This window comes from Phocoena sinus, chromosome 11 (genome assembly GCF_008692025.1).
Source record: "Phocoena sinus isolate mPhoSin1 chromosome 11, mPhoSin1.pri, whole genome shotgun sequence".
Taxonomy (NCBI): domain Eukaryota; kingdom Metazoa; phylum Chordata; class Mammalia; order Artiodactyla; family Phocoenidae; genus Phocoena; species Phocoena sinus.
This window is the reverse complement of record NC_045773.1, coordinates 14,501,617-14,526,161: the sequence shown is the minus strand read 5'-3', so window position 1 is coordinate 14,526,161 and position 24,545 is coordinate 14,501,617. Positions and strand designations below refer to the sequence as shown.

At 38.2% G+C, this 24,545-nt stretch overlaps 1 protein-coding gene across 6 annotated transcripts in view; it reads left to right on the top strand.

Moving 5' to 3' along the window:
• The window catches only part of CNTN6 (contactin 6), a 293,620-nt gene that overhangs the window by 130,267 nt on the left and 138,808 nt on the right, over nucleotides 1-24,545 (top strand). For 3 of the 6 annotated variants that reach the window (XM_032648985.1, XM_032648982.1, XM_032648981.1), the window contains 2 exons: nucleotides 14,720-14,846; nucleotides 20,757-20,932. Coding sequence is in view for 5 of the 6 variants with exons in the window: in XM_032648981.1 (XP_032504872.1) it covers nucleotides 14,720-14,846; nucleotides 20,757-20,932 (303 nt within the window). In the remaining variant the exon portion in view is untranslated. Of the gene's footprint in view, nucleotides 1-14,719; nucleotides 14,847-20,756; nucleotides 20,933-24,545 lie in introns of those variants that run through there. The other 3 variants (XM_032648984.1, XM_032648986.1, XM_032648983.1) reach the window with 1 other exon arrangement.

Here is a 24,545-nt window from a genome sequence, read left to right as displayed (position 1 = left end):
GTCTGCCTCTAATTCTTAAATGACGCACTTGACCTCCCTGGAGTTACTTCTCCTCCCCTGTAAATTAGGTGGAATTTATTTTTTTTCTATTTTAAAATTCTGTGGCTTGCTTAGAATAACAAGGGAAATTGGTGAGAGAGAGAGAGAATGAGAGAAAGAATGAGAGAAAGAGAGAGAGAGATTTTCTCTTTATAGAACCTTAATTTCAGGGAAGACACAACTGACCTTAGTCTAGGGTAGGTTTGACAGGCTAAAGAAATTGGTTTGGAAACTAAGGCAGAGGCTTAGTAAGAGAAAATAAAAAAAGCAGACAGAATAGAGCTCTTTTAGTCCTGGAAATAAACAGAACTCTGGTGGATATACTGTAGGGTGTACAACTTTGGACTTGGAGTCAAACCTCTGTTTGAGTACCCCTTCTGGAATATCACTAGCAGTGTGACCTTGATCAAATCATTTAAATTCTGTAAACTTTAGTCAGGCTATCTCTCTTGATCTGGTATGATGTTTTTAATTTGTTATTTAAAGTCACTTTCCCTTGGGCACAGGGATATTTGTTGAGTAAAGTAGACCCTTAGAGGCCCTGAGGGCCTCTCTCCACTACTTTGTGCAAACATGGCCCAGATGCTGCTGCTGGCCACTGGATTCTGCCCCTCACCAGTTGCCTGACCAACATGTTGTGCCCGGGACCATTCCCCCAACTCACAGCAGATGGACAACCCTCAAGGCATTGCAGTCTCTGTGCCAGGATACCCCAGGTACCTAGAACAGGAATGGATAAGAGCCTCACCCTTAACAAGCAGCCCAACCCTATGTACTATGTACTATGGTGCCGCCAGGTGGGGGCAGGAATGACCACCTCCATGCCCTATTCTGAGACACAACGGCACACTCACAGCAGACCCTGCCGCTGTGTGAGATCTACCTGGGCCCCATCCTGGAGCTGGGGCTGGAGGTGTTGCTAGGCAGAGGGGATGAGGGGAAGGCAGGAGAGGCCTGAGGCATCGGGAGATGAGGAGCAAAAGGAGAAGAACCTGTCCAAGGGGGCAGGCCTGGAGGTGGCTGGAGGAGGCACCATCCATTAGCCAAGGCTCCAAGCACTCAGGACTTATCAGACTCACTGGACTTGACTTAACAAAGCACAAAATTACAGGTAATAGTATCAAGAATGTTAACATGGTGACTTCAGAGCATTAAACTAGAATTGCTAGGCCCTTCTAAGCGCCTAGCCCTGTGCTGTCGCATTGGTTACACATCCTGGTTTTAGTTTCTTCTTTGGTAAAAACAAGCACAGATATCTTCTTTTCTTTTACTTTTTTTGCTTGTTTTGCCCTGTTTTTAATGAATTGGAAAATAATTTTAAAATTGAACTTCTGTAACAGAAGATGTTTTTGGGGGGCAAGGAGCCTGGGTGGGGAAATTTATTGGGAGGGATAGGACTGTAGCACAAAGAGAGATGCCAGCAATTTTCGCTCTGGGTGTGACCTTGGAGAGTTCAAGTCTTAACCCTCTGTGAAACCTGAAGTTGCCTAAGCCCAAACAATGAAATTCAAGTAAAACCACGGATAATATGCCTTTCAGTTCTGTCCTCTTTTAGATGCAGGTCTTCTCATGTGCTTAACTTTGCCCCTAATAACTTCTCCTGAAAACAAACTGTTGTCTGCCCAGGTTATCTGCACTTTGGTATTTCTGGAGAGGAGAAAAGCAGCAGAACACTGGTCATTCTATACTGTTTATTTGAATCAGTCTTTCCCAACATCCTGTCTATTGCAAAAAAAAGAAACTGTATAGTCAATGGCTCATGGAACCCAGAGGCAGGTCTCACTAGAAACTGGAACCAAGGATTAATAAGCTTAGGGAATAAAGTCCCGCTTTATTATTTAGTCTTTCTCTCCATCATTCTACTGTCTGTCTGTCTGTCTCAATCTTTGTCTCTATATAGACTAGCATTCTCTCTTTTTCATTTTTACACTTACCCAATTTTATTTTATTTACATCATGTACAGAATTTTTTTTCATGGTTTATATACTGTATTTGTGTGTACCCAACACTGTTCTTTTTTTTTTTAAACATCTTTATTGGAGTATAATTGCTTTACAATGGTGTGTTAGTTGCTGCTGTATAACAAAGTGAATCTCCTATACGTATACATATATCACCATATCCCCTCCCTCTTGCACCTCCCTCCCTCCCTCCCTATCTCACCCCTCTAGGTGGTCACAAAGCACCGAGCTGATCTCCCTGTGCTATGTGGCTGCTTCGGTAGGTTGCTTTGGGTAGTATAGTCATTTTCACAATGTTGATTCTTCCAATCCAAGAACATGGTATATCTCTCCATCTGTTTGTGTCATCTTTAATTTCTTTCATCAGTGTCTTATAGTTTTCTACAGGTCTTTTGTCTCCTTATGTAGGTTTATTCCTAGGTATTTTATTCTTTTTGTTGCAAGGGTAAATGGGAGTGTTTCCTTAATTTCTCTTTCAGATTTTTTATCATTAGTGTATAGGAATGCAAGAGATTTCTGTGCATTAATTCTGTAACCTGCAACTTTACCAGATTCGTTGATTAGCTCTAGTAGTTTTCTCGTAGCATCTTTAGGATTCTCTAAGTCCTCTGTATCATATCATCTGCAAACAGTGACAGTTTTACTTCTTTGCCGATTTGGATTCCTTTTATTTCTTATTCTCCTCTGATTGCTATGGCTAAAACTTCCAAAACTATGTTGAATAATAGTTGTGAGAGTGGGCAACCTTGTCTTTTTCCTGATCTTAGTGGAAATGGTTTCAGTTTTTCACCACTGAGAACGATGTTGGCTTGTCATATATGGCCTTTATTATGTTGAGGTAAGTTCCCTCTATGCCTCCTTTCTGGAGAGTTTTTATCATAAATGGGTGTTGAATTTTGTTGAAAGCTTTTTCTGCATCTATTGAGATGATCATACGGTTCTTCTCCTTCAATCTGTTAAAAAGGTTTATCACATTGATTCATTTGTGTATATTGAAGAATCCTTGCATTCCTGGGGTAAACCCCACTTGACCATGGTGTATGATCCTTTTAAGGTGCTATTAGATTCTGTTTGCTAGAATTTTGTTGGGGATTTTTGCATCTATGTTCATCAGTGATATCAGCCTGTAGTTTTCTTTTTTTGTGGCATCTTTGCCTGGTTTTGGTATCATGGTGATAGTGGCCTCACAGAATGAGTTTGGGAGTGTTCCTCCCTCTGCTATATTTTGGAAGAGTCTGAGAAGGATAGGTGTTAGCTCTTTTCTAAATGTTTGAAAGAATTTGCCTGTGAAGCGATCTGGTCCTGTTCTTTTGTTTGTTGGAAGATTTTTAATCACAGTTTCCATTCCAGTGCTTGTGCTTAGGTCTGATTATATTTTCTATTTCTTCCTGGTTCAGTCTCAGATGGTTGTGATTTTCTAAGAATTTGTCCATTTCTTCCTGGTTGTCCATGTGATTGGCATATAGTTGCTTGAAGTAATCTCTCATGATCCTTTGTATTTCTGCAGTGTCAGCTATTACTTCTTTTCCATTTATAATTCTGTTAATTTGAGTCTTCTCCCTTTTTTTCTTGATGAGCCTGGCTAATGGTTTACCAATTTTGTTTATCTTCTCAAAGAACCAGGTTTTACTTTTATTGATCTTTGCTATTGTTTCCTTCATTTCTTTTTCATTTATTTCTGATCTGATCTTTATGATTTCTTTCCTTATGCTAACTTTTGGGTTTTTTTTTTTTTGTTCCTTTTCTACTTGCTTTAGGTGTAAGGTTAGGTTGTTTATTTGAGATTTTTCTTGTTTCTTGAGGTAGGATTGTATTGCTATAAACTTCCCTCTTAGAACTGCTTTTGCTGCATCCCATAGGTTTTGGGTCATCATGTTTTCATTGTCATTTGTTTCTAGGTATTTTTTGATTTCCTCTTTGATTTCTTCAGTGATCTCTTGGTTATTTAGTAGCATACTGTTTAGCCTCCATGTGTTTGTATTTTTTATAGTGTTTTTCCTGTAATTGATATCTAGTCTCATAGTGTTATGGTCAGAAAAGATACTTGATACGATTTCAGTTTTCTTAAATTTACCTAGGCTTGGGCTTCCCTGGTGGCGCAGTGGTTGAGAGTCCGCCTGCCGATGCAGGGGACATGGGTTCGTGCCCCGGTCCAGGAAGATCCCACATGCCACGGAGCAGCTGGGCCCGTGAGCCGTGGCTGCTGAGCCTGCACGTCCGGAGCCTCTGCTCCGCAATGGGAGAGGCCACAACAGTGAGAGACCCGCGTAACGCAAAAAAAAAAAAAAAAAAATTTACCTAGGCTTGATTTGTGACCCAAGATATGATCTATCCTGGAGAATGTTCCATGAGCACTTGAGAAGAAAGTGTATTCTGGGTTTTTTTGAATGGAATGTCCTATAAATATCAATTAACTCCATCTTTTTCCATTGCTACTCCAGCTTTCTTCTGATTTCCATTTGCATGGAATATCTTTTTCCATCCCCTCATTTTCAGTCTGTATGTGTCCCTAGGTCTGAAATGGGTCTCTTGTAGACAGCATATGTACAGGTCTTGTTTTTGTATCCATTCGGCCAGTGTATGTCTTTTGGTTGGAGCACTTAATCCATTTACATTTAAGGTAATTATCAATATGTATGTTCCTATTACCATTTTCTTAATTCTTTGGGTTTGTTATTGTAGGTCTTTTCCTTCTCTTGTATTTCCTGTCTAGAGAAGTTCCTTTAGCATTTGTTGTAAAGCTGGTTTCCTGGTGCTGAATTCTCTTAGATTTTGCTTGACTGTAAAGGCTTTAATTTCCCCGTCGAATCTGAATGAGATCCTTGCTGGGTAGAGTAATCTTGGTCATAGGCTTTTTCCCTTTTGTCACTTCAAATATGTCCTGCCACTCCCTTCTGGCTTGCAGAGTTTCTGCTGAAACATCAGCTGTTAACCTTATGGGGATTCCATTGTATGTTATTTGTTGCTTTTCCCTTGTTGCTTTCAATATTTTTTCTTTGTATTTAATTTTTCATAGTTTGATTAATATGTGTCTTGATGTGTTTATCCTTGAATTTATCCTGTATGGGACCCTCTGCACTTCCTGGATTTCAGTGACTTATTTCCTTTCCCATATTAGGGAAGTTTTCAACTATAATCTCTTCAAATATTTTCTCAGTCCCTTTCTTTTTCTGTTCTTCTTCTGGGACCCTTATAATTCAAATGTTGGTGCATTTAATGTTGTCACAGAGGTCTCTGAGACAGTCCTCAGTTCTTTTCATTTTTTTTTCTTTATTCTGCTCTGCGGTAGTTTTTTCCACTATTTTATCTTCCAGGTCACTTATCCATTCTTCTGCCTCAGTTATTCTGCTATTGATTCCTTCTAGAAATATTTTCATTTCAGTTATTGTGTTGTTCATCATTGTTTGTTTGCTCTTTAGTTCTTCTCGGTCCTTCTTAAACGTTTCTTGTATTTTCTCTATTCTATTTCCAAGATTTTGGATCATCTTTACTATCATTATTCTGAATTCTTTTTCAGGTAGACTACCTATTTCCTCTTCATTTGTTTGGTCTGGTGGGCTTTTACCTTGCTCTTTCATCTGCTGCATATTACTTTGTCTTCTCATTTTGCTTAACTACTGTGTTTGGGGGTGTCTCCTTTTCACAGGCTGTACGTTCGTAGTTCCCGTTGTTTTTGATGTCTGCCCCCAGTGGCTAAGATTGGTTCAGTGGGCTCTGTAGGCTTCCTGCTGGAGGGGACTGGTGCCTGTGTTCTAGTGGATGAGGCTGGATCTTGGTTTTTTGGTGGGCAAGACCGCGTCCAGTGGTGTTTTGGGGTGCTTGTGAACGTAGTGTGATTTTTAGGCAGCTTCTCTGCTGATGGGTGGGGTTGTTTTCCTTTCTTGCTAGTTGTTTGGTGTGGGGTGCCCTGCAGTGGAGCTTGCTGGTTGTTGAGTGGAGCTGGGTCATAGCATTGAGATGGAGATCAAGATGGAGATCTTGATATTAAGTGGGGCCAGGAGTTCTCTGGTAGTCCAATGTCCTGAACTTGGCTGTCCCTCCTAAGAGGCTCAGGCCTGACACCAGGCCAGAGCACCAACACCCTGTCAGCCATACAGCTCAGAAGAAAAGGGAGAAAAGAAAGAAAGAAAAAATAAATAAATAAAAGTTATTAAAATTAAAAATTAAATATCGTTAAAATAAAAATAAATAAATAATAAAAAAGAGAAGAGAGCCGCGAAACCAATAAAGAAATCCACCAATGATTACAAGCACTAAAAATTAAGCTAAGATAACTATATAAATCAGAAACTCGTCAGTCACATACAGGAAACCCCAAGTGTACAGTTTCTCCCAAAGTCCACCACCTCAATTTTGGGATGATTTGTTGTCTATTCAGGTATTCCACAGATGCAGGGTACATCAAGTTGATTGTGGAAATTTAATCCGCTGCTTCTGAGGCTGCATGGAGCAACTTCCCTTTTTCTTCTTTGTTCGCACAGCTCCTGGGGTTCAGCTTTGGATTTGGCCCCACCTCTGCAGGTAGGTTGCTCTCTGGCATCTGATCTTTGCCCACACAGGAGGGGGTTAAAGGAGTGGCTGATTGGGGGCTCTGGCTCACTCAGGCCGGTGGAGAGGGAGGGGTACGGAATGCGGGACCAGCCTGCAGCGGCAGAGGCCGGCATGACGTTGCAACAGCCTGAGCCGTGCCCTGTGTCCTCCCAGGGAAGTTGTCCCTGGATCACGGGACCCTGGCAGTGGTGGGCTGCACAGGCTCCCAGAAGGGGAGGTGTGGATAATGACCTGTGCTTGCCCTCAGGCTTCTTGGTGGCTGCAGCAGCAGCCTTAGCGTCTCATGCCTGTCTCTTGTGTCTGTGCTGAATGCCGTGGCTTGAGCCCACCTCTGAAGCTCATTTAGGTGGTGCTCTGAATCCCCTCTCCTCACGCACCCTGAAACAATCATCTCTTGCCTCTTAGGCAGCTCCAGACTTTTTCCCGGACTCCCTCCCAGCTAGCTGTGGTGCACTAGCCCCCTTCAGTCTGTGTTCACGCAGCCAACCCCAGTCTTCTTCCTGGGATCTGACCTCCGAAGCCAGAGCCTCAGTTCCCAGCGCCCACCCACACCGGCGGGTGAGCAGACAAGCCTCTCAGGCTGGTGAGTGCTGGTCTGCACCGATCCTCTGTGCGGAAATCTCTCTGCTTTGCCTTCTGCACTCCTGTTGCTGCACTCTCCTCCATGGCTTCCCCCCACCACCCACCCCCCTTCTCTGCAAGCAAAGGGGCTTCCTAGTGTGTGGAAACTTTTCCTCCTTCACAGCTCCCTCCCCTAGGTGCAGGTCCCGTCCCTATTCTTTTGTCTCTCTTTTGCCCTACCCAGTTACCCTACCCAGTTTGCCCTACCCAGAGTTTCTTGCCTTTTGGGAAGTCTGAGGTCTTCTGCCAGCATTCAGTAGGTGTTCTGTAGGAGTTGTTCCACATGTAGATGTATTTTTTAAGTAGCTGTGGGGAGGAAAGTGATCTCCACATCTTATTCCTCTGGCATCTTGAGGGTCCATCTAGACTAGCATTCTCTTAACTCTTAACAAGTTTTATGGAAGACGGAGGCTCTAATAATCCTGAAGAACCTCCTCTCTATTCAAGTAACAATCAGAAACTAAGAACCTCTTCATTTTATTTCCTAATTCCCAGGAGAGAGAAGTACAGCAGCCGAGCAGGACATATTCACCTTTTGTCCAGTCATTCATGGCCATAAGAATGGGGTGAATTAAAAAAAAACACAAATTTAAGGGCCTATTCCTATCAGTTAAGAGATGATTCTCCATAAAGATGTTCATGAACTGTTCAGAAATGACAAAATGTCACTGCCGTCGATATAATCAAAAGTTTTTGGCATTCAGGGGGATGACAATGAACCTTAGATTCTGGTAGTTTGATCCAGTATTGGAATCAGATCAGAGGACTAATTTTTTTTTAACTCCATGGAAGATAAAGAAAAATGGGGCAGAACCCTACATGAATTTTCAATAACATTGTATAATTTGCTTTTAATTGTCATTTAAAATTATTTACTTTTCAATGTTCCTCTATTGCAAAGTTCTTCCTTTATTGCCAAGTAAAACATTTCTTATTGCGTAGCATTATATTGTATGTGATTTTATAGCAGTAGGTGTTGTCAATACAACTATTTAATCACTATTGATCAAAATACCGACACTTTTCCTAAGGTCTAGTGCATTTTTAAAGAAAAGGTACTTAAAAAGCATTTTTGATTTCTCGCTTTTGATATTATATTATCACATGGTTTCAGCTCTTCTTGTACAGAAAGCTCATGTTGTCCTTGCTTTCTGACACTGTGCAAAGCAACAAAAGTCTGCTATTATTTAATCATTTCATTGCAATATGAAAAAAATCTAAGGATTTACCACAAGAGACTAAACAATTAGTTGACAAAAGCTAGACAGTTTACTGGTATGAATTTAAGCTCTTAAAAATTTGATAACAACAAATATAAATGACTAAATAAGATATGGACTGATGATAATTCACCAAAACCAAGCTTTTCTGACTTTCAAAATGAACCAAAGTTTGTTAGAAAATGTCTGATTTTATTCGTCTCAACTTCTTCACCTGTCAAATGGGAATGGAAATGTATGTCTCAAAAAAAGTGTCACAGGAATTTAATTTGTTACTTGGTGCATGTAAAACTCCTTGGAAAGCTACAAATTACTCTCCCAAATATAAAAGATTATTAAGTCAAATTATACCCTTAGTTTAGATTATATGAAGATCAAACAGAGCTTTTCTCTGAGTGAAGGTAAAGGAAGATAAATTAACATTTGTTGTCTGCCTATTTTGTGCATAGCACGGTGCTTAATATTTCAGCCAGGTTTTCTTTTTAGGGGGAGAGGAAGGTGGTTGAAAATGTTTAAATTATAAAGATCTATGAAAAAACAAACAAAAAAACCCTGCTCATATTCCACTTGAATTTTTGCTATGAAAGAAGATGATATTAGCACTCACACATTTCAAACTATACTCTTTTACCCATCCCTCATTTTTCTGTTTATACTGTTATATTATCCAAGTTTATGGCATTCATATTCTGTTCTATAACTAAAACCAACATGGTTTTTAAGTGGTAGTTTTATATTTAAATGTATTCATTGTGCATCCTATTCCTCCTTCATTCTTTTTTTTTTTTTTTTTTTTTTTGCAGTACGCAGGCCTCTCACTGTTGTGGCCTCTCCCGTTGCGGAGCACAGGCTCCAGACATGCAGGCTCAGTGGCCATGGCTCACGGGCCCAGCCGCTCCGCGGCATGTGGGATCTTCCCGGACAGGGGCACGAACCCACGTCCCCTGCATCGGCAGGCAGACTCTCAACCACTGCGCCACCAGGGAAGCCCCCTCCTTCATTCTTGAGATCTGTATATTGGTTCATTTTTACCTGGATAAACTTCATTGTTAAGTCATTTCTTTAAGAGTGTTCATTTATGTTATATTCCCTGAGGGTTTTTTGTTTGTTTTTTGATGTTAAAGCATGTTGAATGTCATTAGATTCGAAAGCTATATCAGTGGGTACTAACAGTCATGTCACCCTTTTATTCAGAATACTGTAGACTTTCCCTCACTGTCTTCTGGTATAGAATGCTAATGCTACTATTATAAAATCTGAAATTAATCTGATTTTATCTTTCACTCTTTTAAGTAATTTTCTGTTTCAACCTGGTCTTCTTGCAAAGTCTTTCTTTAAGTTTGAACATCAGTCACTTAACTAACACGTGCTTTGGTGTTAAGTCCTCTCTCTAAAATGACTCTGGAATGTGGTGTATTCGTTCAATTCACAGGAAGTTTTCTTGCTAATATCTTTCAATACATTTGTTTGTCTATCTCAGTGACATCAAGGATCTTTACGTTGGATCATCTTTTATCTATCTTTCTTATCCATTACCTTCTCTTCCCTCTTATTTGTGTTTTTTAAATTGTATTCATCACAATTATCTCTAATCTTCTCTTTATGTCAGTAAACTGACTTTTAGTAGGTATCTGTTTTGTTTCTTGCCTATTTTAGTTGATTTATTAATTCTTTAATGATGCTCTTTTGGTTGCAATTTTTATGTTTAAGTTACATCCTAATTTATCTGATTCTATAGTTTGTCTTTTTCATCTTGCCATTGAGTTACATTTTTTGAATTCAGGTTCTTACTCTACTGTGTGAAAAATGTTGAGAAATTTCCTAGGATTCCTTGAGTTATATTTTCTTCTAGATTGGATATTTTGTCTATCTTTGGCATGCTATGTTTTTCACTTTTATTGTTGCAATACATGTCCATACTTACTATTCCGCTTCTTTTCATTTGCTCATACTTGAGGAACTGTGTGCAGACAACTCAGTCATTCCTTTATAGAAAGGGATATTTTTAAACGTTCTTCTCATCATATCAAGGAACTGTTTGTTTTCTTCCTTTTAGCTCCATTTTGGAGGCTGAATACCCACATATCATGAGTACCCCCATTTTGTAGCCTGAGGGAATACTGGGATTGTGGGAAGCTCAGCCTTTAGCAGAATATCTGGGTGCTTCTATTTTAAGGTTTTTTTTTTCTTTTTTTTTTTTTAGTGGTTTGTAGCAAGATTATTGGTGGAAGAGTCATAGGTATACTTTATTGGGGAAATGCGTCATTTTTTGGTTGGGCTTTAGAGATTTTACCAAGCGAATATATAGGCGTGAAACTATTAGTTTGTGAAACAGAGTCAGCTTTAATATTCATGCTTCTCTGCTTCACTCTTTTTTCTCCAGGAGTCCTGTCTACTCCTCTCTTCAGCCAGAAGAGAAAACAGATTAAAACACACTTTGCATGTATATACAAATCTGCTTAACTCCAGAATTGGAGGCTGTTACGAGAATTCTCAGAATTTTGTCATTTCACCAGTAAATCTCACAGAGGTCAGGGATGAGATTAAGACGTCAAGAACTCTTTCGCCCCTCTGAGCCTAGACAAACTCTTCTTATGCACAAATGTTTTTTTCTGTTGTTTCTTTGCTTATTTTGATTATTTTTAAGCCAATGGCATTGGAATTTGTCCCTTTTCTTATTCAGACACTGTTAATTTGTTTGTTGTTTATTTATATTTACAATTCCTTGTGCATTTCATCAGGTACTAGAGTAAGGAAAGTCTGTATTACATGTTTAATTCACTCTTTCTCAATCAGCCTTTACAAAAAAACAAAGATGTAAGATGTATTGCTACTTTATAGTTAAGAGTTATAACTTGTCCAGCATTATACAGCTAATAACTGTCTGCACGTCTACGTAAATAATGGAGTATACTAAAATTACAATTTAAGATAAAGTTACTAAATTAATATTTTACCTGGGTGCAAATATTCTGGAAGGAAGAAATAGATCTGAGTGGATGGTGAAAACAGTGAGAGAATCAAGATGCCTAAGTTTAACTTCCTCCTATCTCTCAACACAGATGGTGAATTTGGAAAAGATGATTCAACTTCCTGGGTTTTAGTTTCCCTTTCCCTGTGTGTAATAATAATAAGGATGACGATGATGATGACAATAATGATGGTAATTTTCACAATTTGATGATTATACATTTACATGTACCAGGCACAATGTGATATACTTTATAAGTAATATGTCATTAAATCTCAAAATAACCATCTGATATAAAGAGTCTATTCTGTCAATGAAGACTGCAAATTTCACAAATCCACTGAAGCCCATTTGATTCAAGGGCACATGCTATTGACCACTAGCTCTATTGTCTTTCCAAACCAAGAAGTCTGGCCTGAATGGTCTACAAAAGACCTACCAACTTTGAGATTCTCTAGAGCTGTGGTTGGTATCAGAGGAAATGACCATGCTCATACATGACCCTCAGGTACAACTACTAGAGTTCTGGACTGGGTGTCCTAAAATTAAATCCTAACATGATGAGGTTTTTGCTTTATGTATTCATTTGCACATTTTAAAAACACAGAATTTAACCTAAAACGTCAGTACCGAACTGTTCCTCCTCCTTTCCTCCAAATCTTTCTTTCTTAACTATTCAGTGCAAATGCCATGAAGTGGGGCTCTGTAAGGTGGGCATCCACATGAATGTGGATGATGAGCACCACGGTAGCCCAGCATGAGTTGTTGGAGCCTAAGAGTGGTGAGAAGGTCAGGCATGCAGGACAAGGGGTAAGGCAGTGGTGGCCCAGTGGAGTGGCAGAGCCCGAGGAAGGTGAGAAGGGCATGCCCTTACTGAGGTGGCCTGGCACAGGCTATCAGAGTCTGAGAAGCCTGAGGAGGGTTCCATTGCCAGGAGAGGGTGGTGAAGGTAGAAACCTGGAAGCTAAGCGAGTGAGGACAGAGTCTCCACAGGGAAAGGGCATTCCAGGGTGACGTGTTAGATCCTCAAGGATGTGAGAAAGTTATCCACTTTTGAATATAACCATGCACAGATTGTCAGCGGTCAAGAGGAAAGACAGCATCCACACAGGAGGGAGACCCTGCACAGGGTCAGAACATGAGTGAGGTGAGGAGGTAGGAGACAGCTTACAAGTGGTGTCAAAGAAGGTATGGGAGTAAAACTTGCAGCAGGTATCAGAATCTGTACAGGGTGAAGAGGAGCTTCACATAGGGGAGAAGGTGTTGACAGTAACTGGAGGTTAGTTACATACAAGGAGATTGAACAAATTCATAAATACACTGAGAATAGTGGAAACCAGGGTTCTCACAGCTGGAACAGGGAGTTAAAAATATAGACAGAGGACTTCCCTGGTGGCTCAGTGGATAAGAATCTGCCTGTCAATGCAGGGGACACGGGTTCGATCCCTGGTCCAGGAAGATCCCACATGTCGTGGAGCAACTAAGTCTGTGAGCCACAACTACTGAGCCTGTGCTCTACAGCCCGCAAGCCACAACTACTGAGCCTGCATGCTGCAACTACTGAAGCCAGCATGCCTACAGCCTGTGCTCTGCAACAAGAGAAGCCACCACAAGGAGAAGCCCGTGCACTGCAATGAAGAGTAGCCCCTGCTCGCCACAACTAGAGAAAGCCGGAAGGCAGCAACGAAGACCCAACACAGCCAAAAATAAATAAAATTAAAAATATATACATAGACAGAAAAAACCTATAATAAACCCACTATAAATCACCATAGATAGATAGAAGTATGGAATAAGAATATATACACACACACACATATATACATAGTTACATAAATATATGTCTGTATATAAAATTATACATATGCATACTTATATATATTCATATGTGTTTATAAATTCATATAAGTATCTATATGTATGTATTCACACATATAATCTATAAAACCTACACACACACACACACACACACACACACACACACACACACACGCAAACACTGAAAATCCTCAGAGCAAGAACACCTCAATAACAATAAGTACACTTAGTTCCAGATCATGGTTTCTACATACCATTCTCTAATAAAAGGAACAAGGTTTTCTTAGGGGAAAAAAAGACTACTCTGATGGCTGGAACAGGAGAAATGCAAGGTGATTCTGGAACACTTTCTGGTACCAGAAAGTAAAGAATAGTATAAAGAATGATAGGCCCACGTCAAAAAGATGAAGAAACCAGCTTGAATGGCTCCTGCTGGCCAAATCAGTGATGATTTGGGCAACAAAATAAATAGTAATGGATTATAACTTTAATAAAATAAGAAACGATGGATTCACAGTGATAGAGTAGATCATACTGATAGAAATAAAAAATTTTAATGTTCAGTAAGGAACAGTATATTTACATTGTCTCAAAGTCCCTAACCACAAAATGTTTACCAATTATAAAGGGGGGGAAACAAAACAATTTTATAGTGGAGAAGTCTAGCAGGCAACAGCACGTTAACCAAGTGATCAAAGTTAATTTCAGCAGAAATGGGACAAACAGAAGTCCTGCACTATCTGGTAGGATACAATCTGAAGCACACAGCATTCCTGAATCTAACTGTAATGAAACAGCAGACAAAGTGGTGCACCCAGTGGGTGAGGGGAATGGAGGGACAAGATGGCAAGACAATGTGATCAATATACTCTGGCTGGTGGGGACCAGTCATTTTCATGGTGATAATTTTTAAAAATAAGAGCCAGTTTTCTCATTGGTTTTATTAATGTTTTTTAAAATCTTTATAGACCGTTTTTATTACCCATACCCTCAGCACACAGCTCCTACCAGGACCCCTACCCTGTCATCACTCAGATAAGCCCAAATTGAGTGAAACTTTACCAGATCAGTGCCTTGTAATTTTCGAAGGTACCAAGGTGAGGAAAACCAAGGAAAGACTGGGAAATTGTTCTGCATTGAAGGAGACTAAGAGGAGAAAACAACTAAATGAAATCTGTGATTATCTACTGGATCTTTTTGCTATAAAGTATTTTATTAGGGAAAATGGAGAAATGGGATCTGAAGATTAGATGCTAGTATTGAATCAATGTTAATTCCTTGATTTTGATTTTATTGTATGCTTTGTAGGAAATATAAACTAATTTATTTGGGATGATGTGGCATGAATTTGCAAAATTACTCTATATGGCATGGAAAGAAAATTTTTGTACCATTTCTGAAACATTTTCCATATGTTTGCGATTATTTCAAGATAAAATGTTTTTAAAACTATGTATTGACTTGATGTCTAATTCAGACTTGCATTCAAAACAGGGTCAGGTTTTTTTCATGTGGTATAATTCTTTTCTTTTTCCAGGTGATGGTCGTTTGAGCCGTCCTATTTTTACCCAGGAACCACAAGATGTTATTTTTCCTTTGGATTTGTCAAAATCTGAAATCATCCTGAATTGTGTTGCTAATGGTTACCCTTCACCCCATTATAGGTAAAGTTCTACTTCTGAGTACCACACTGCTTGTTTTTTTTTCTTTGTCTTCGGGGTAAAATATACGTACAATAAAGTGACTAAATTTGAAGTGTACAGCTCAAAGAATTTTTACATAGGTATACAGCTGCGTGCCCACCACTCAGATGAAGATATGGACATTTCTGGTACAGCAAACTGTTCCCTCATGCCACTTGCCAAGTGATGACTACCCCACCCCCACCCGCAGCAACCACTATTATGACTTATTGATTAGGTCTGCTTAGAACAGTTATTCTTGAGATTGGTGCCATGCAGTGCCATGTTATGAAGAGAACTGACAGAGGAAAAGAAAGAAAGAAAACGGAACGAAAGAAGAAAGGAAGGAAGGAAAGGAGGAGGGAAGGAATACAGGAAAAAAGAAAAAATAAAGGGAAAGGACAGGAAAAGATTTGTTTCCCCAAAATGAAAGACTATAAAGCACAAGTTCATTTTGTACTCCCTTCCCCACAATTTGGAGCCACTGCCTCAGTTGCCCCATATACAATGCCTGTGAAAATGTTCCCCTAAAAGGAATTAATCCAGATGGAAACTTTATTTTATCCGACTAATTTTTGTGGCTCCACTGACATGTCCCATCACCCAAAAAGCACTGGTTTTAGAAAAACATGTTGAAGACAGCTATGTACCATCTAATGCAGAAAAGGAATTTTCATTCTGGGCAAGTAGAAAAATATATATTTGCTCCTCACATATTACCTCTGAAATAATAAGGCAGAAAGTTCTGTAGTGTTTCAGTTCTTAGAATATTGCAGTAAAGGCAGAATCTGATCCACCTTGTGGGTGGACTTCACAAATTTAAAAATATATGCATGTATATATTATGCTTATATAAATCATAAAGATATTTTGTTGGTAAGAACTGCATATGCAGTGTGAATATAGGAAAAGTAGAATAAATATTAAAATCACTATTGATTTTAAAATCACTATTGGCTTTGGGATTTTAAAAGCATTTTTTTAAAGTCTTAATTTTTAGTAGTTAAGTTAAATCATCACACACAAAAAGCAACAATTTCAGTCCATTTTGGCAAAATAAGCTGGCTTGGCGTGATTTTTATGTTCCATTAAAAATACCAAATTTCTATGTGTAATTACTTTGATCTTAAGATTGTCTAGATTAACTAGCTAAATGACTTAAATGCACAAAGTTAAAGAGAACTCTCCTTTACATTGTATTTTGTCAGAAGAACTTCAGAATTTGTTTTTTACAACAAAAGAGCTGAAAAACCGTGTCTTACTACACTTTATTAAAGCTTTCCTATCTTTAGGGCACCCAAACCAATAAAGTCCATCTGGATGATGAAGATTACTTAGTTTATAAATTGGTTCACCCAGTGAATGGTTGGTGGTTTGTTTTCCTTAAATAAAGAGTTATCTTACTTAACTTAAAATTTGGCTAAATATATAAAAATGTGATTAACACATTTTTCAGGATCACCTTACAGTTTAAGTTGGAATTTTATTTTTGAAAGCCAATTTGATTGATCCTAAAGATTGACAGAATTTGTTAGAGAAAGGGAAAAAAAAAGTATGAATCCCTATAAAATAAGAAACATTTGCTAAGTATAAGTAAGATAAATCATCAGTCAATCATGTACTTATATAAAAATGTCTATTGGCTTATAACAGGCCAAAAGATATAAAACAGTGGTTCTCACAACAATTTGCTAATATTATCTATGAAGAAATACACTGAATGAAGAGATTGCAAATTCCAGTGTTGTGAAATGGCTTCTGTTTCTAACATACTTAAAAATTAGGAGGCTAAAGACAGGTAATTTAGCTTCTTATTTCCAATCCCCATAACCAGGTTTAGCTCGGCTCTAATATCATGGTATAAAATACTCATAGGCAAGAGGCTTTGAAAAAAGAGTGAGAACAAAACCAAGTTTTTAATGCTTAAATGCCAGACTAAGACCCAATTTTCTTGATAATAAAGCAAAGGGCAGAGGTATTTCAGACAATGCACATTAGCAACAAAATACAAAATTTAGTTTTAATATGATCCTTTCTAACTTAAAATTTATTTTTAAAAAACATCGTAACTGTATTCATCTTAGATTGTGTGTGTGTATATGAAATAGAGGGACAATCTTTATGATTCAGAGTCTAACATTATTTGAGGTTATTTGGATATAGTGTGAAGCCGTATTAAAGAGCCTTTGACTTAGATCCATTCCATATGTGACCTTGGAATAGTCATTTCTTTCTCCTGGCATTGGATTCCTTATGCACAAAGTGAGGGTGTGGTTGACTTTAAGGTGTGTTTTATTCCTTTTAGTAAATTCCTTTAGCAAATGAAATCTCATAGGAGAAAATAAGCAATATTTAAAGCAGAACTTTGGAAACAGTTTAAAAGTAACTTGCCTAAAGTCACTTACAGTTAGAGTCAACACCTTCACAGACAAGATTTCAGTAGAAAACAAGAAGATACAGATGTCAGGCAAGTTGGCACAGAAGTTTTCCCATGGAAAGGATCATTCTTTATTCTTTAAAAGACCAGGCAACACATGGCAATTAACATCTAACCAAGAAGCTCTGTTAAGGGAAGGAAAATGGGTTATGCAAAAATGTACTTGGGTAGGATTGCTTATACTTTAAAAAGTTTAGGAAAATCAGATAGTAATGAGTTTAGTTCCAGCTCAGAATATATCTTTCATTTGGGAAAATGAAGCAACACACACATAAATCATTTTTACATTGGATACACTCTCTATCAGATACACTATCTTTGAATGTCATAGAGGATTTCTAACACATGTTCTCTGGACCTGGTCACAAGAGGAGGTTCCTTTCTGTAATTTAATCTACTCCAGTCACAAAGACATTCTTAAGTCTGGAGAAGCTCTAGGTCTCTGAGTAAAAATCATAAAAGTAGTTACTCTGCCCTTCTATTCTTTTTATTCATTTCCTCACTTGATCTTCTTAACAACCTCATGTGATAAAGCAGGATATTTTTATTGTGCAAATTTTATAATTGATGGATATGATTTTTGGAGAAGTCATTACTTGCACAAGCATACACAGCAAAGGAATGTCAAAGTTAGGCCTAGGACTCTTTCCACAGGGTCAATGGAGCCAAGTTTAGTGCACATTACAATCACCCAGAGAGACTACTAAAAAATTTACATTTTTGAAGTTCTTCAAAGGTCTAGGGATGGGCCCAGAAATAGTGCTCCATGTAATTCTAAAGCAAGGCTCAGTTGTGAAAAACACGTACACACACACACACACACACACACACACACTCATGCATTATCACAGGCCAGCAAACAAATATAGCCCCCAGCCATTATATTCTTAACTACTCAATAGGGAAGGATGTTTACCAGAAAAAGTTCAAGATTTTAGTTCAAATCCATATGTTTCATGGAATTAATATGATATTAAGGCAGATGCTTAAAATAATCATCTATAGCATATTTCCTAGTTTTCATCATGGGATAATTCTCCTGGGCATGCAATTCTATCCGTAACGTTTGTATGACAATCACTTGAATTCATTAATACTATTTCTCCATTGATTTAAACATATTAGGACAAAGCCCACACCACGACTTGAACCCTTGATCTACATGCACAGTTTAATAATCATTGTACCATAGTGATTAGAATGATTATGGGGATACTGTGAAAAATTCATTTGCTGCAGCTAAGCCAACAACTTTGAATTTGTGTTGAAAAACAATTACTGAGCTTAATTAGGAGCATATAATGATGACAGCAGTTATTTCAGTGACTGATTCCAAAATTAAAGAGAGCTGGCAAACTAAGTGCTGTATAGCCTTTGCATTGAAAATGAAAGGGAACACAAAGGTTAAAAGACCATGTAAGACAGTATTACAGTGCTGGCAAGGAGAATATTCGAGGCTTCAGATAGGCCTAAAAAATAATAGTTTTCTCCATTTTCTTCTTCTGAAATTGAGAACAAGAGGCCGAACAAATTTCTCTAGAAAAAAATTTGGCAGATAGCTCAGGCAAATGAAATATACTATTTTTGACTGTTGTCTTTCAACTTCCTTTATTAAAATGAAGTTGAGGTGCACAAGAATTGGCTAAATAATTTAAAAGTGACAGAGTTTGTTCAAAACCTCTGGATGATTTGATATCTGGTCAATCACTTCTCATCTTTAATAGGGTAGATTACCTAAGTCCGTATTTCTTTTCTACTGTTGTAGATATTTGCCAGACTTTTTCCACGGGATGTTTCAGAATACTCCTAAAAAAGTCAATGACATCTGGAATAATGCTATAAAATGTCATTCCTTTCTTACAGTTAGCTACCTCTACCAAAATAAGGGAAGAAACTGCAAAGCTGGCATAGACCCTACAAAAATGATTTGGAAATTGGCTATATTACATAGTAAGAGGCCACTCACTTGTTTTTCTGACTGATTATCTTAATTGAATAGTTTAAAATGGGCTTCCCTGGTGGCGCAGTGGTTGAGGGTCCGCCTGCCGATATAGGGGACACGGGTTCGTGCCCCGGTCCGGGAGGATCCCACATGCCGCAGAGCGGCTGGGCCCGTGAGCCATGGCCGCTGAGCCTGCGCGTCTAGAACCTGTGCTCCGCAATGGGAGAGGCCACAACAGTGAAAGGCCCACGTACCACAAAAAAACAAAAAAAAAGAGGTTAAAATATCTCTTTTCTTAAATGCTTTATATGACTACACACAGCTTGTGCCCTAGAAATGTATCTGTTTAAGTATGTAATATTCTTATTTCAAAATGTCTGAATATTTTGATGGAAGTTAGGGGTTGCAAGGTGGGGGAAGTGAGTCCAGTTAAAGATAATTACTGGCTATTCATTCATCTTAAAATGACCAAATGCAATTTCTAAAACATCTTATGTTTCTTTGAAAATAAATATAACTGTTAGGCCTTTCTGATACTTAATTCATGTACAAAAAGACTGTTGACTAATAGGTAAGCCAAGAAACTTTTTGCAGCCTAAAATAGAAACTTCTCAAACTGCATTTGTTTTTGTTAAGGTATAATTTTAGTTTGGCATTTCTAAATACTGTTGAAATATTTCTAAATACTGTAGAAATACTGAAAAATATTCAGTATTTCTAAATACTGTTGAAATTAATTTTCCTAGTAAGAGACTAACAGAGACAATCACGTTCTAAAGTAGTCTGGTTATTTTTGTTTTGTTATCGGCCTCAAATTGGCATTGTAAAATCTTTGCTGGCTTTCTTTGTGCCATTTCTGATATATTTTTCTTGGATTTCTATGTCTAAATCATTTTTTTTTTTTTTTTTTTTTTTTTTTTTTTTTTGCGGTACACGGGCCTCTCACTGTTGTGACCTCACCCGTTGCGGAGCACAGGCTCCGGACGCGCAGCCTCAGCGGCCATGGCTCACGGGCCCAGCCGCTCCGCGGCATGTGGGATCCCCCCGGACCGGGGCACGAACCCGCATCCCCTGGATCGGCAGACTCTCAACCACTGCGCCACCAGGGAAGCCCTGTCTAAATCATTTTTGACATTCAATTTTGCAATATCAGTTGTGCGTGTTCAGGTATGGTACGTGTTATTTGAAAAGTTGCTATAGGAATAGGGTGGCCAGGTTTATTGACTGAATGTCTACTTTTTATTTCTCATGTCAAGAGTTCTATTGCCTCTTTGTACACATTTGGGTGAATGTTCATAATCTGTAAAGAGTAGAAGATCTTCAAAATAACATAGTTATTGATATCACAGAGCTCATGAAGACAATTATCTTCGATGAAACTGGTGGGATGTATCCACATAAAACCATGTTTTGTTTCATTTTAACAGTCTCAGGAATTACAGGTGCATGTTGTTTAACACAGGAGTGGTCAACTCTATATCAGAAACATGATTTGATTTTTTTTTCCTTGAAGGTGGAAGCAAAATGGCACAGATATTGATTTTACCATGAGCTATCACTACAGGTTGGACGGAGGCAGTTTGGCAATCAGTAGCCCCCGCACAGATCAAGATACTGGCACGTACCAGTGCCTGGCCACCAACCCTCTGGGAACAATTCTGAGCCAGAAGGCGAAGCTCCAATTTGCATGTGAGTTTGTGGGAAAAATCTATAATCTTTATGTTTCTAAAAATATATTTTTATTATAATCATAGTAGAAAAAAATCCAGCTTTGCCAATCATATGCTCTTTGAGAGCAAATATGAATTTATAGAGGCAAAAAGTTTTAACAGTGTGCATTTTGTGAATTCAGACTCCTGGGGATAGCTGAAATCTATTTCAAAAAAGGAAGGAAATATCAGTGTTATTGTATTTTGTGAATTATATTTAGAAATATCTCTGAAAGTTCCAGATATACATATTAAGATAAAGATTATACATATTACTCTTTTTCCTTTTTCTTTTGCATTGGGTATTAGTATGCAGAGCACACGAAGCAAAAGCTGAGGGCAGAGATGTCTTTTGGGGGAGGCAAGTATTCTCCCAGGAAAAGTGATCATGCATCCACAGTTTGATGTAGGTGGAAATAAAGTAGTTGCCAAAGGCAGACTCTATATTAACTGTAACAATGTCCAGCTGCGTCACAAAAATGTCATCCAAATAATTACCTTGGTGACATTTGAGGACATTAGCAGATGAACAACAGACATACTGCTCCTTATATAGTGTTTTTTGTAGTGTTTCCAGGGGCTGAAATATTTCATATTGGATCCAGGGAAAGCCTTGTTTGAAAGTAATTACATCTGTTGATACGGATGAAGTAGAAGCCTTAAATGCCTCCTTTTGTACCCCCTCCCTGACCCAATCCCTACCCATGTCCACCTCAGAGGATATATCAGGGGCCAAAGCGCGAGAAGCTACTCTTTGCAGCCCTCATGAAAAGGTCTATGCTTCTGTTACTTTGAAAAAGTAATTATTTTGAAATTTAAAAAATAAAATATATGTCCAAAGCCCACCTTGTAGAACTACTTTAGTCATCACTAGATATATAAATTAACAATTGGGTCTGTTTCCCATTGCAAATCTTGTGTTCCAAATATGCCTTGTTCTACACATAGTTCCCCTATGTTGACCATTCTGGGGATGGCATTGTTTCTGAATATGTATATAAGCTTATTCAGAAATAAGTACACACACACATACGTATATATATGCATGCGGTCATAAATATACACACATTATACATATGTACATATATGTATGTGGTCCTATATATACACACATACACATGTATACATACACACAAACGTTACTAAGTGTATCTGAATGTATTTATATCTGCAGAAATCAAAGGATAATGCAAACGTTTATAGAGCTAAATGGAATCTGAACAAAGGCTGATGGCTGCTTGAACCTTACGGTAAAGATAAACACAATACTTGATGTCTGCATTTCAGCTAAGACCAGCACTTGGAAAAATAATAGCAAGCAAAATACTAATAAGAAACTTATTTTACAGAAGTAAACAATTGCTCCATAGACTGTCAATGATCCTGCCAAAAGAATTATATCTCCTACTTGGATAGGTGATAACCCTAGAAGATACACATGATTTGGATCAGATTGCATAAGAATAAATTTGGCTTTCTGGCAAAGGAAAACACGCACAGCACATTTATTTGCTATACCCTGGAGTTTCTCTAAAGCTATGGATTCTATCCATTCTTGAAAATAACTGAATACTTACAATGAAAATTAATGCACTATGCTTTACATGGCCATCTATTTCCTCCTCTTTGTTCCCCTTCTTAAACAAAAAATATATTTTTTTATTCCCCTACATTATTTTTTCCTCACCATTTTTCTGCTTTTAAAAATATGTGTAACTAGAAGTTTTTCAAAGTTAAATCATATTTTCTCGTTGCTAAAAAAAGAGGAAAGGTTTCAATTAAGAAGAAATTGTATGCTTTCATTTGGATGAACGGGAAAATCAATTCTTCTGTCCTTGCTGACTTTCTTGTCTCTTCACAAAATTTTCCTTTTTTTGAGTTGAAGGTGTGTGACTGTTGATCCCTAAAATCGTTTCTATTACTATTCATGCAGAAAGAAGAATGGCCTACATCCATTAGCTGATCTTTCTCCTGCAGACTTAAAGGATCTTATGTTCCAAGTCTTAAACTTGAAAACAAGAACAAAAACAAAAAAAGAACCATATCATTCTGCCTTTCATGTCCAGTATCTGTAGTGGTCCCACGCCTGAAACATTTCCTGCTAAGTCCATGGAGAGATTTGGTTGAGTGTAATTATCTCTTGAATCAACCCTAAGCATAACCAACATATTTTAATCACCTATAAAGTATCTCCCTTCATTTCCTGTATTTCATAAGTACTCTCGCCACCTTACTTAAGTCAGTTGTTCATTCCAAGTAGTAAATAACTTCTTTTCAAAAGGTGAAAATACCAGGTCTAGCTTTGCCACTGCTATTATGCAACTCTGAGTGGTTTATTTTTTGTACAAATGAGCACAAAGATCTTAAAGATGAATCGAAAAGTGTTGATGGGGACTTCCCTGGTGGCACAGTGGTTAAGAATCCGCCTGCCAATGCAGGGAACATGGGTTCCAGCCCTGATCCAGGCAGGAAGATCCCACATGCCGTGAAGCAACTAAGCCCACGGGCCACAACTACTGAGCCCACGTGCCACAACTACTGAAGCCCACATGCCTAGAGCCCGTGCTCCGCAACAAGAGAAGCCACTGCAATGAGAAGCCCATGCACCACAATGAAGAGTAGCCCCAGCTCACTGCAACTAGAGAAAGCCCACAGGCAGCAAGGAAGACCCAGTGCAGCCAAAAATAAATAAATTAATTAAAACATCCTTTAAAAAAGAAAAAAAAAACACCATAAGTCAAGACATAGACCATGGAAAAAAGCAGAAAGTTTTCTACTTAAAAAAAAAAAAGTGTTGATGACTTACAGCCCAGAAGACTCCACTTACAAATTCTTTCTTCTAATCTCATTTAAGAGATACAGGATATTAATTTTGCAAAATAGGTTTTCTGAAATTTCATTCAAAGAAATTACATTTGTATCCACATGCAAATATATGCATATGCATAACCTCATTAATAAGGTTACTCTTCCAAAAAGGGAGGAAGGGAAAGAGAGAGGCAGAGAAATAGAGAGACAGAGAGAAGAGAGGCAGAAAGAAAAAGAGAGAACGTAATAGAAGAGAAATATCCAATTGGGAATTTGTTTCTCTATGAAAACATCCTGAACATGACTAATCAGTACAGAAATACAAATCAGAGCCAGAAAATGCTGCTTCACACTCATGAGGATGGCTATTATTTTAAACACACACACACACACACACACACACACGCACACACACATGCAGAAAATAACAAGAACTGGCAAGGATGTGAAAACATTGGAATCCTTGTGCATTACTGGTGCGAATGTAAAATGGTACATCTACTGTGGAAGACAGCATGGCAGTTCCTTAAAAACTTGAACATAGAATTACCATGACACAGCAATTCCACCTGTAGGCAAATGCCCCAAAGGATGGAAGGGACTCAGGCAGATGTTTGTATACCCATGTTAATAGTGGCATTATATATAACAGGTAAAAGGTAGAAAGGACCCAAATGCCCATCAACAGATAAATGCATTAACAAAATGTGGTATAAACATACAACAAAATATTATTCCACTTTAAAAAGGAAATTTTATAATTCTATTACATGCTACACCATGTA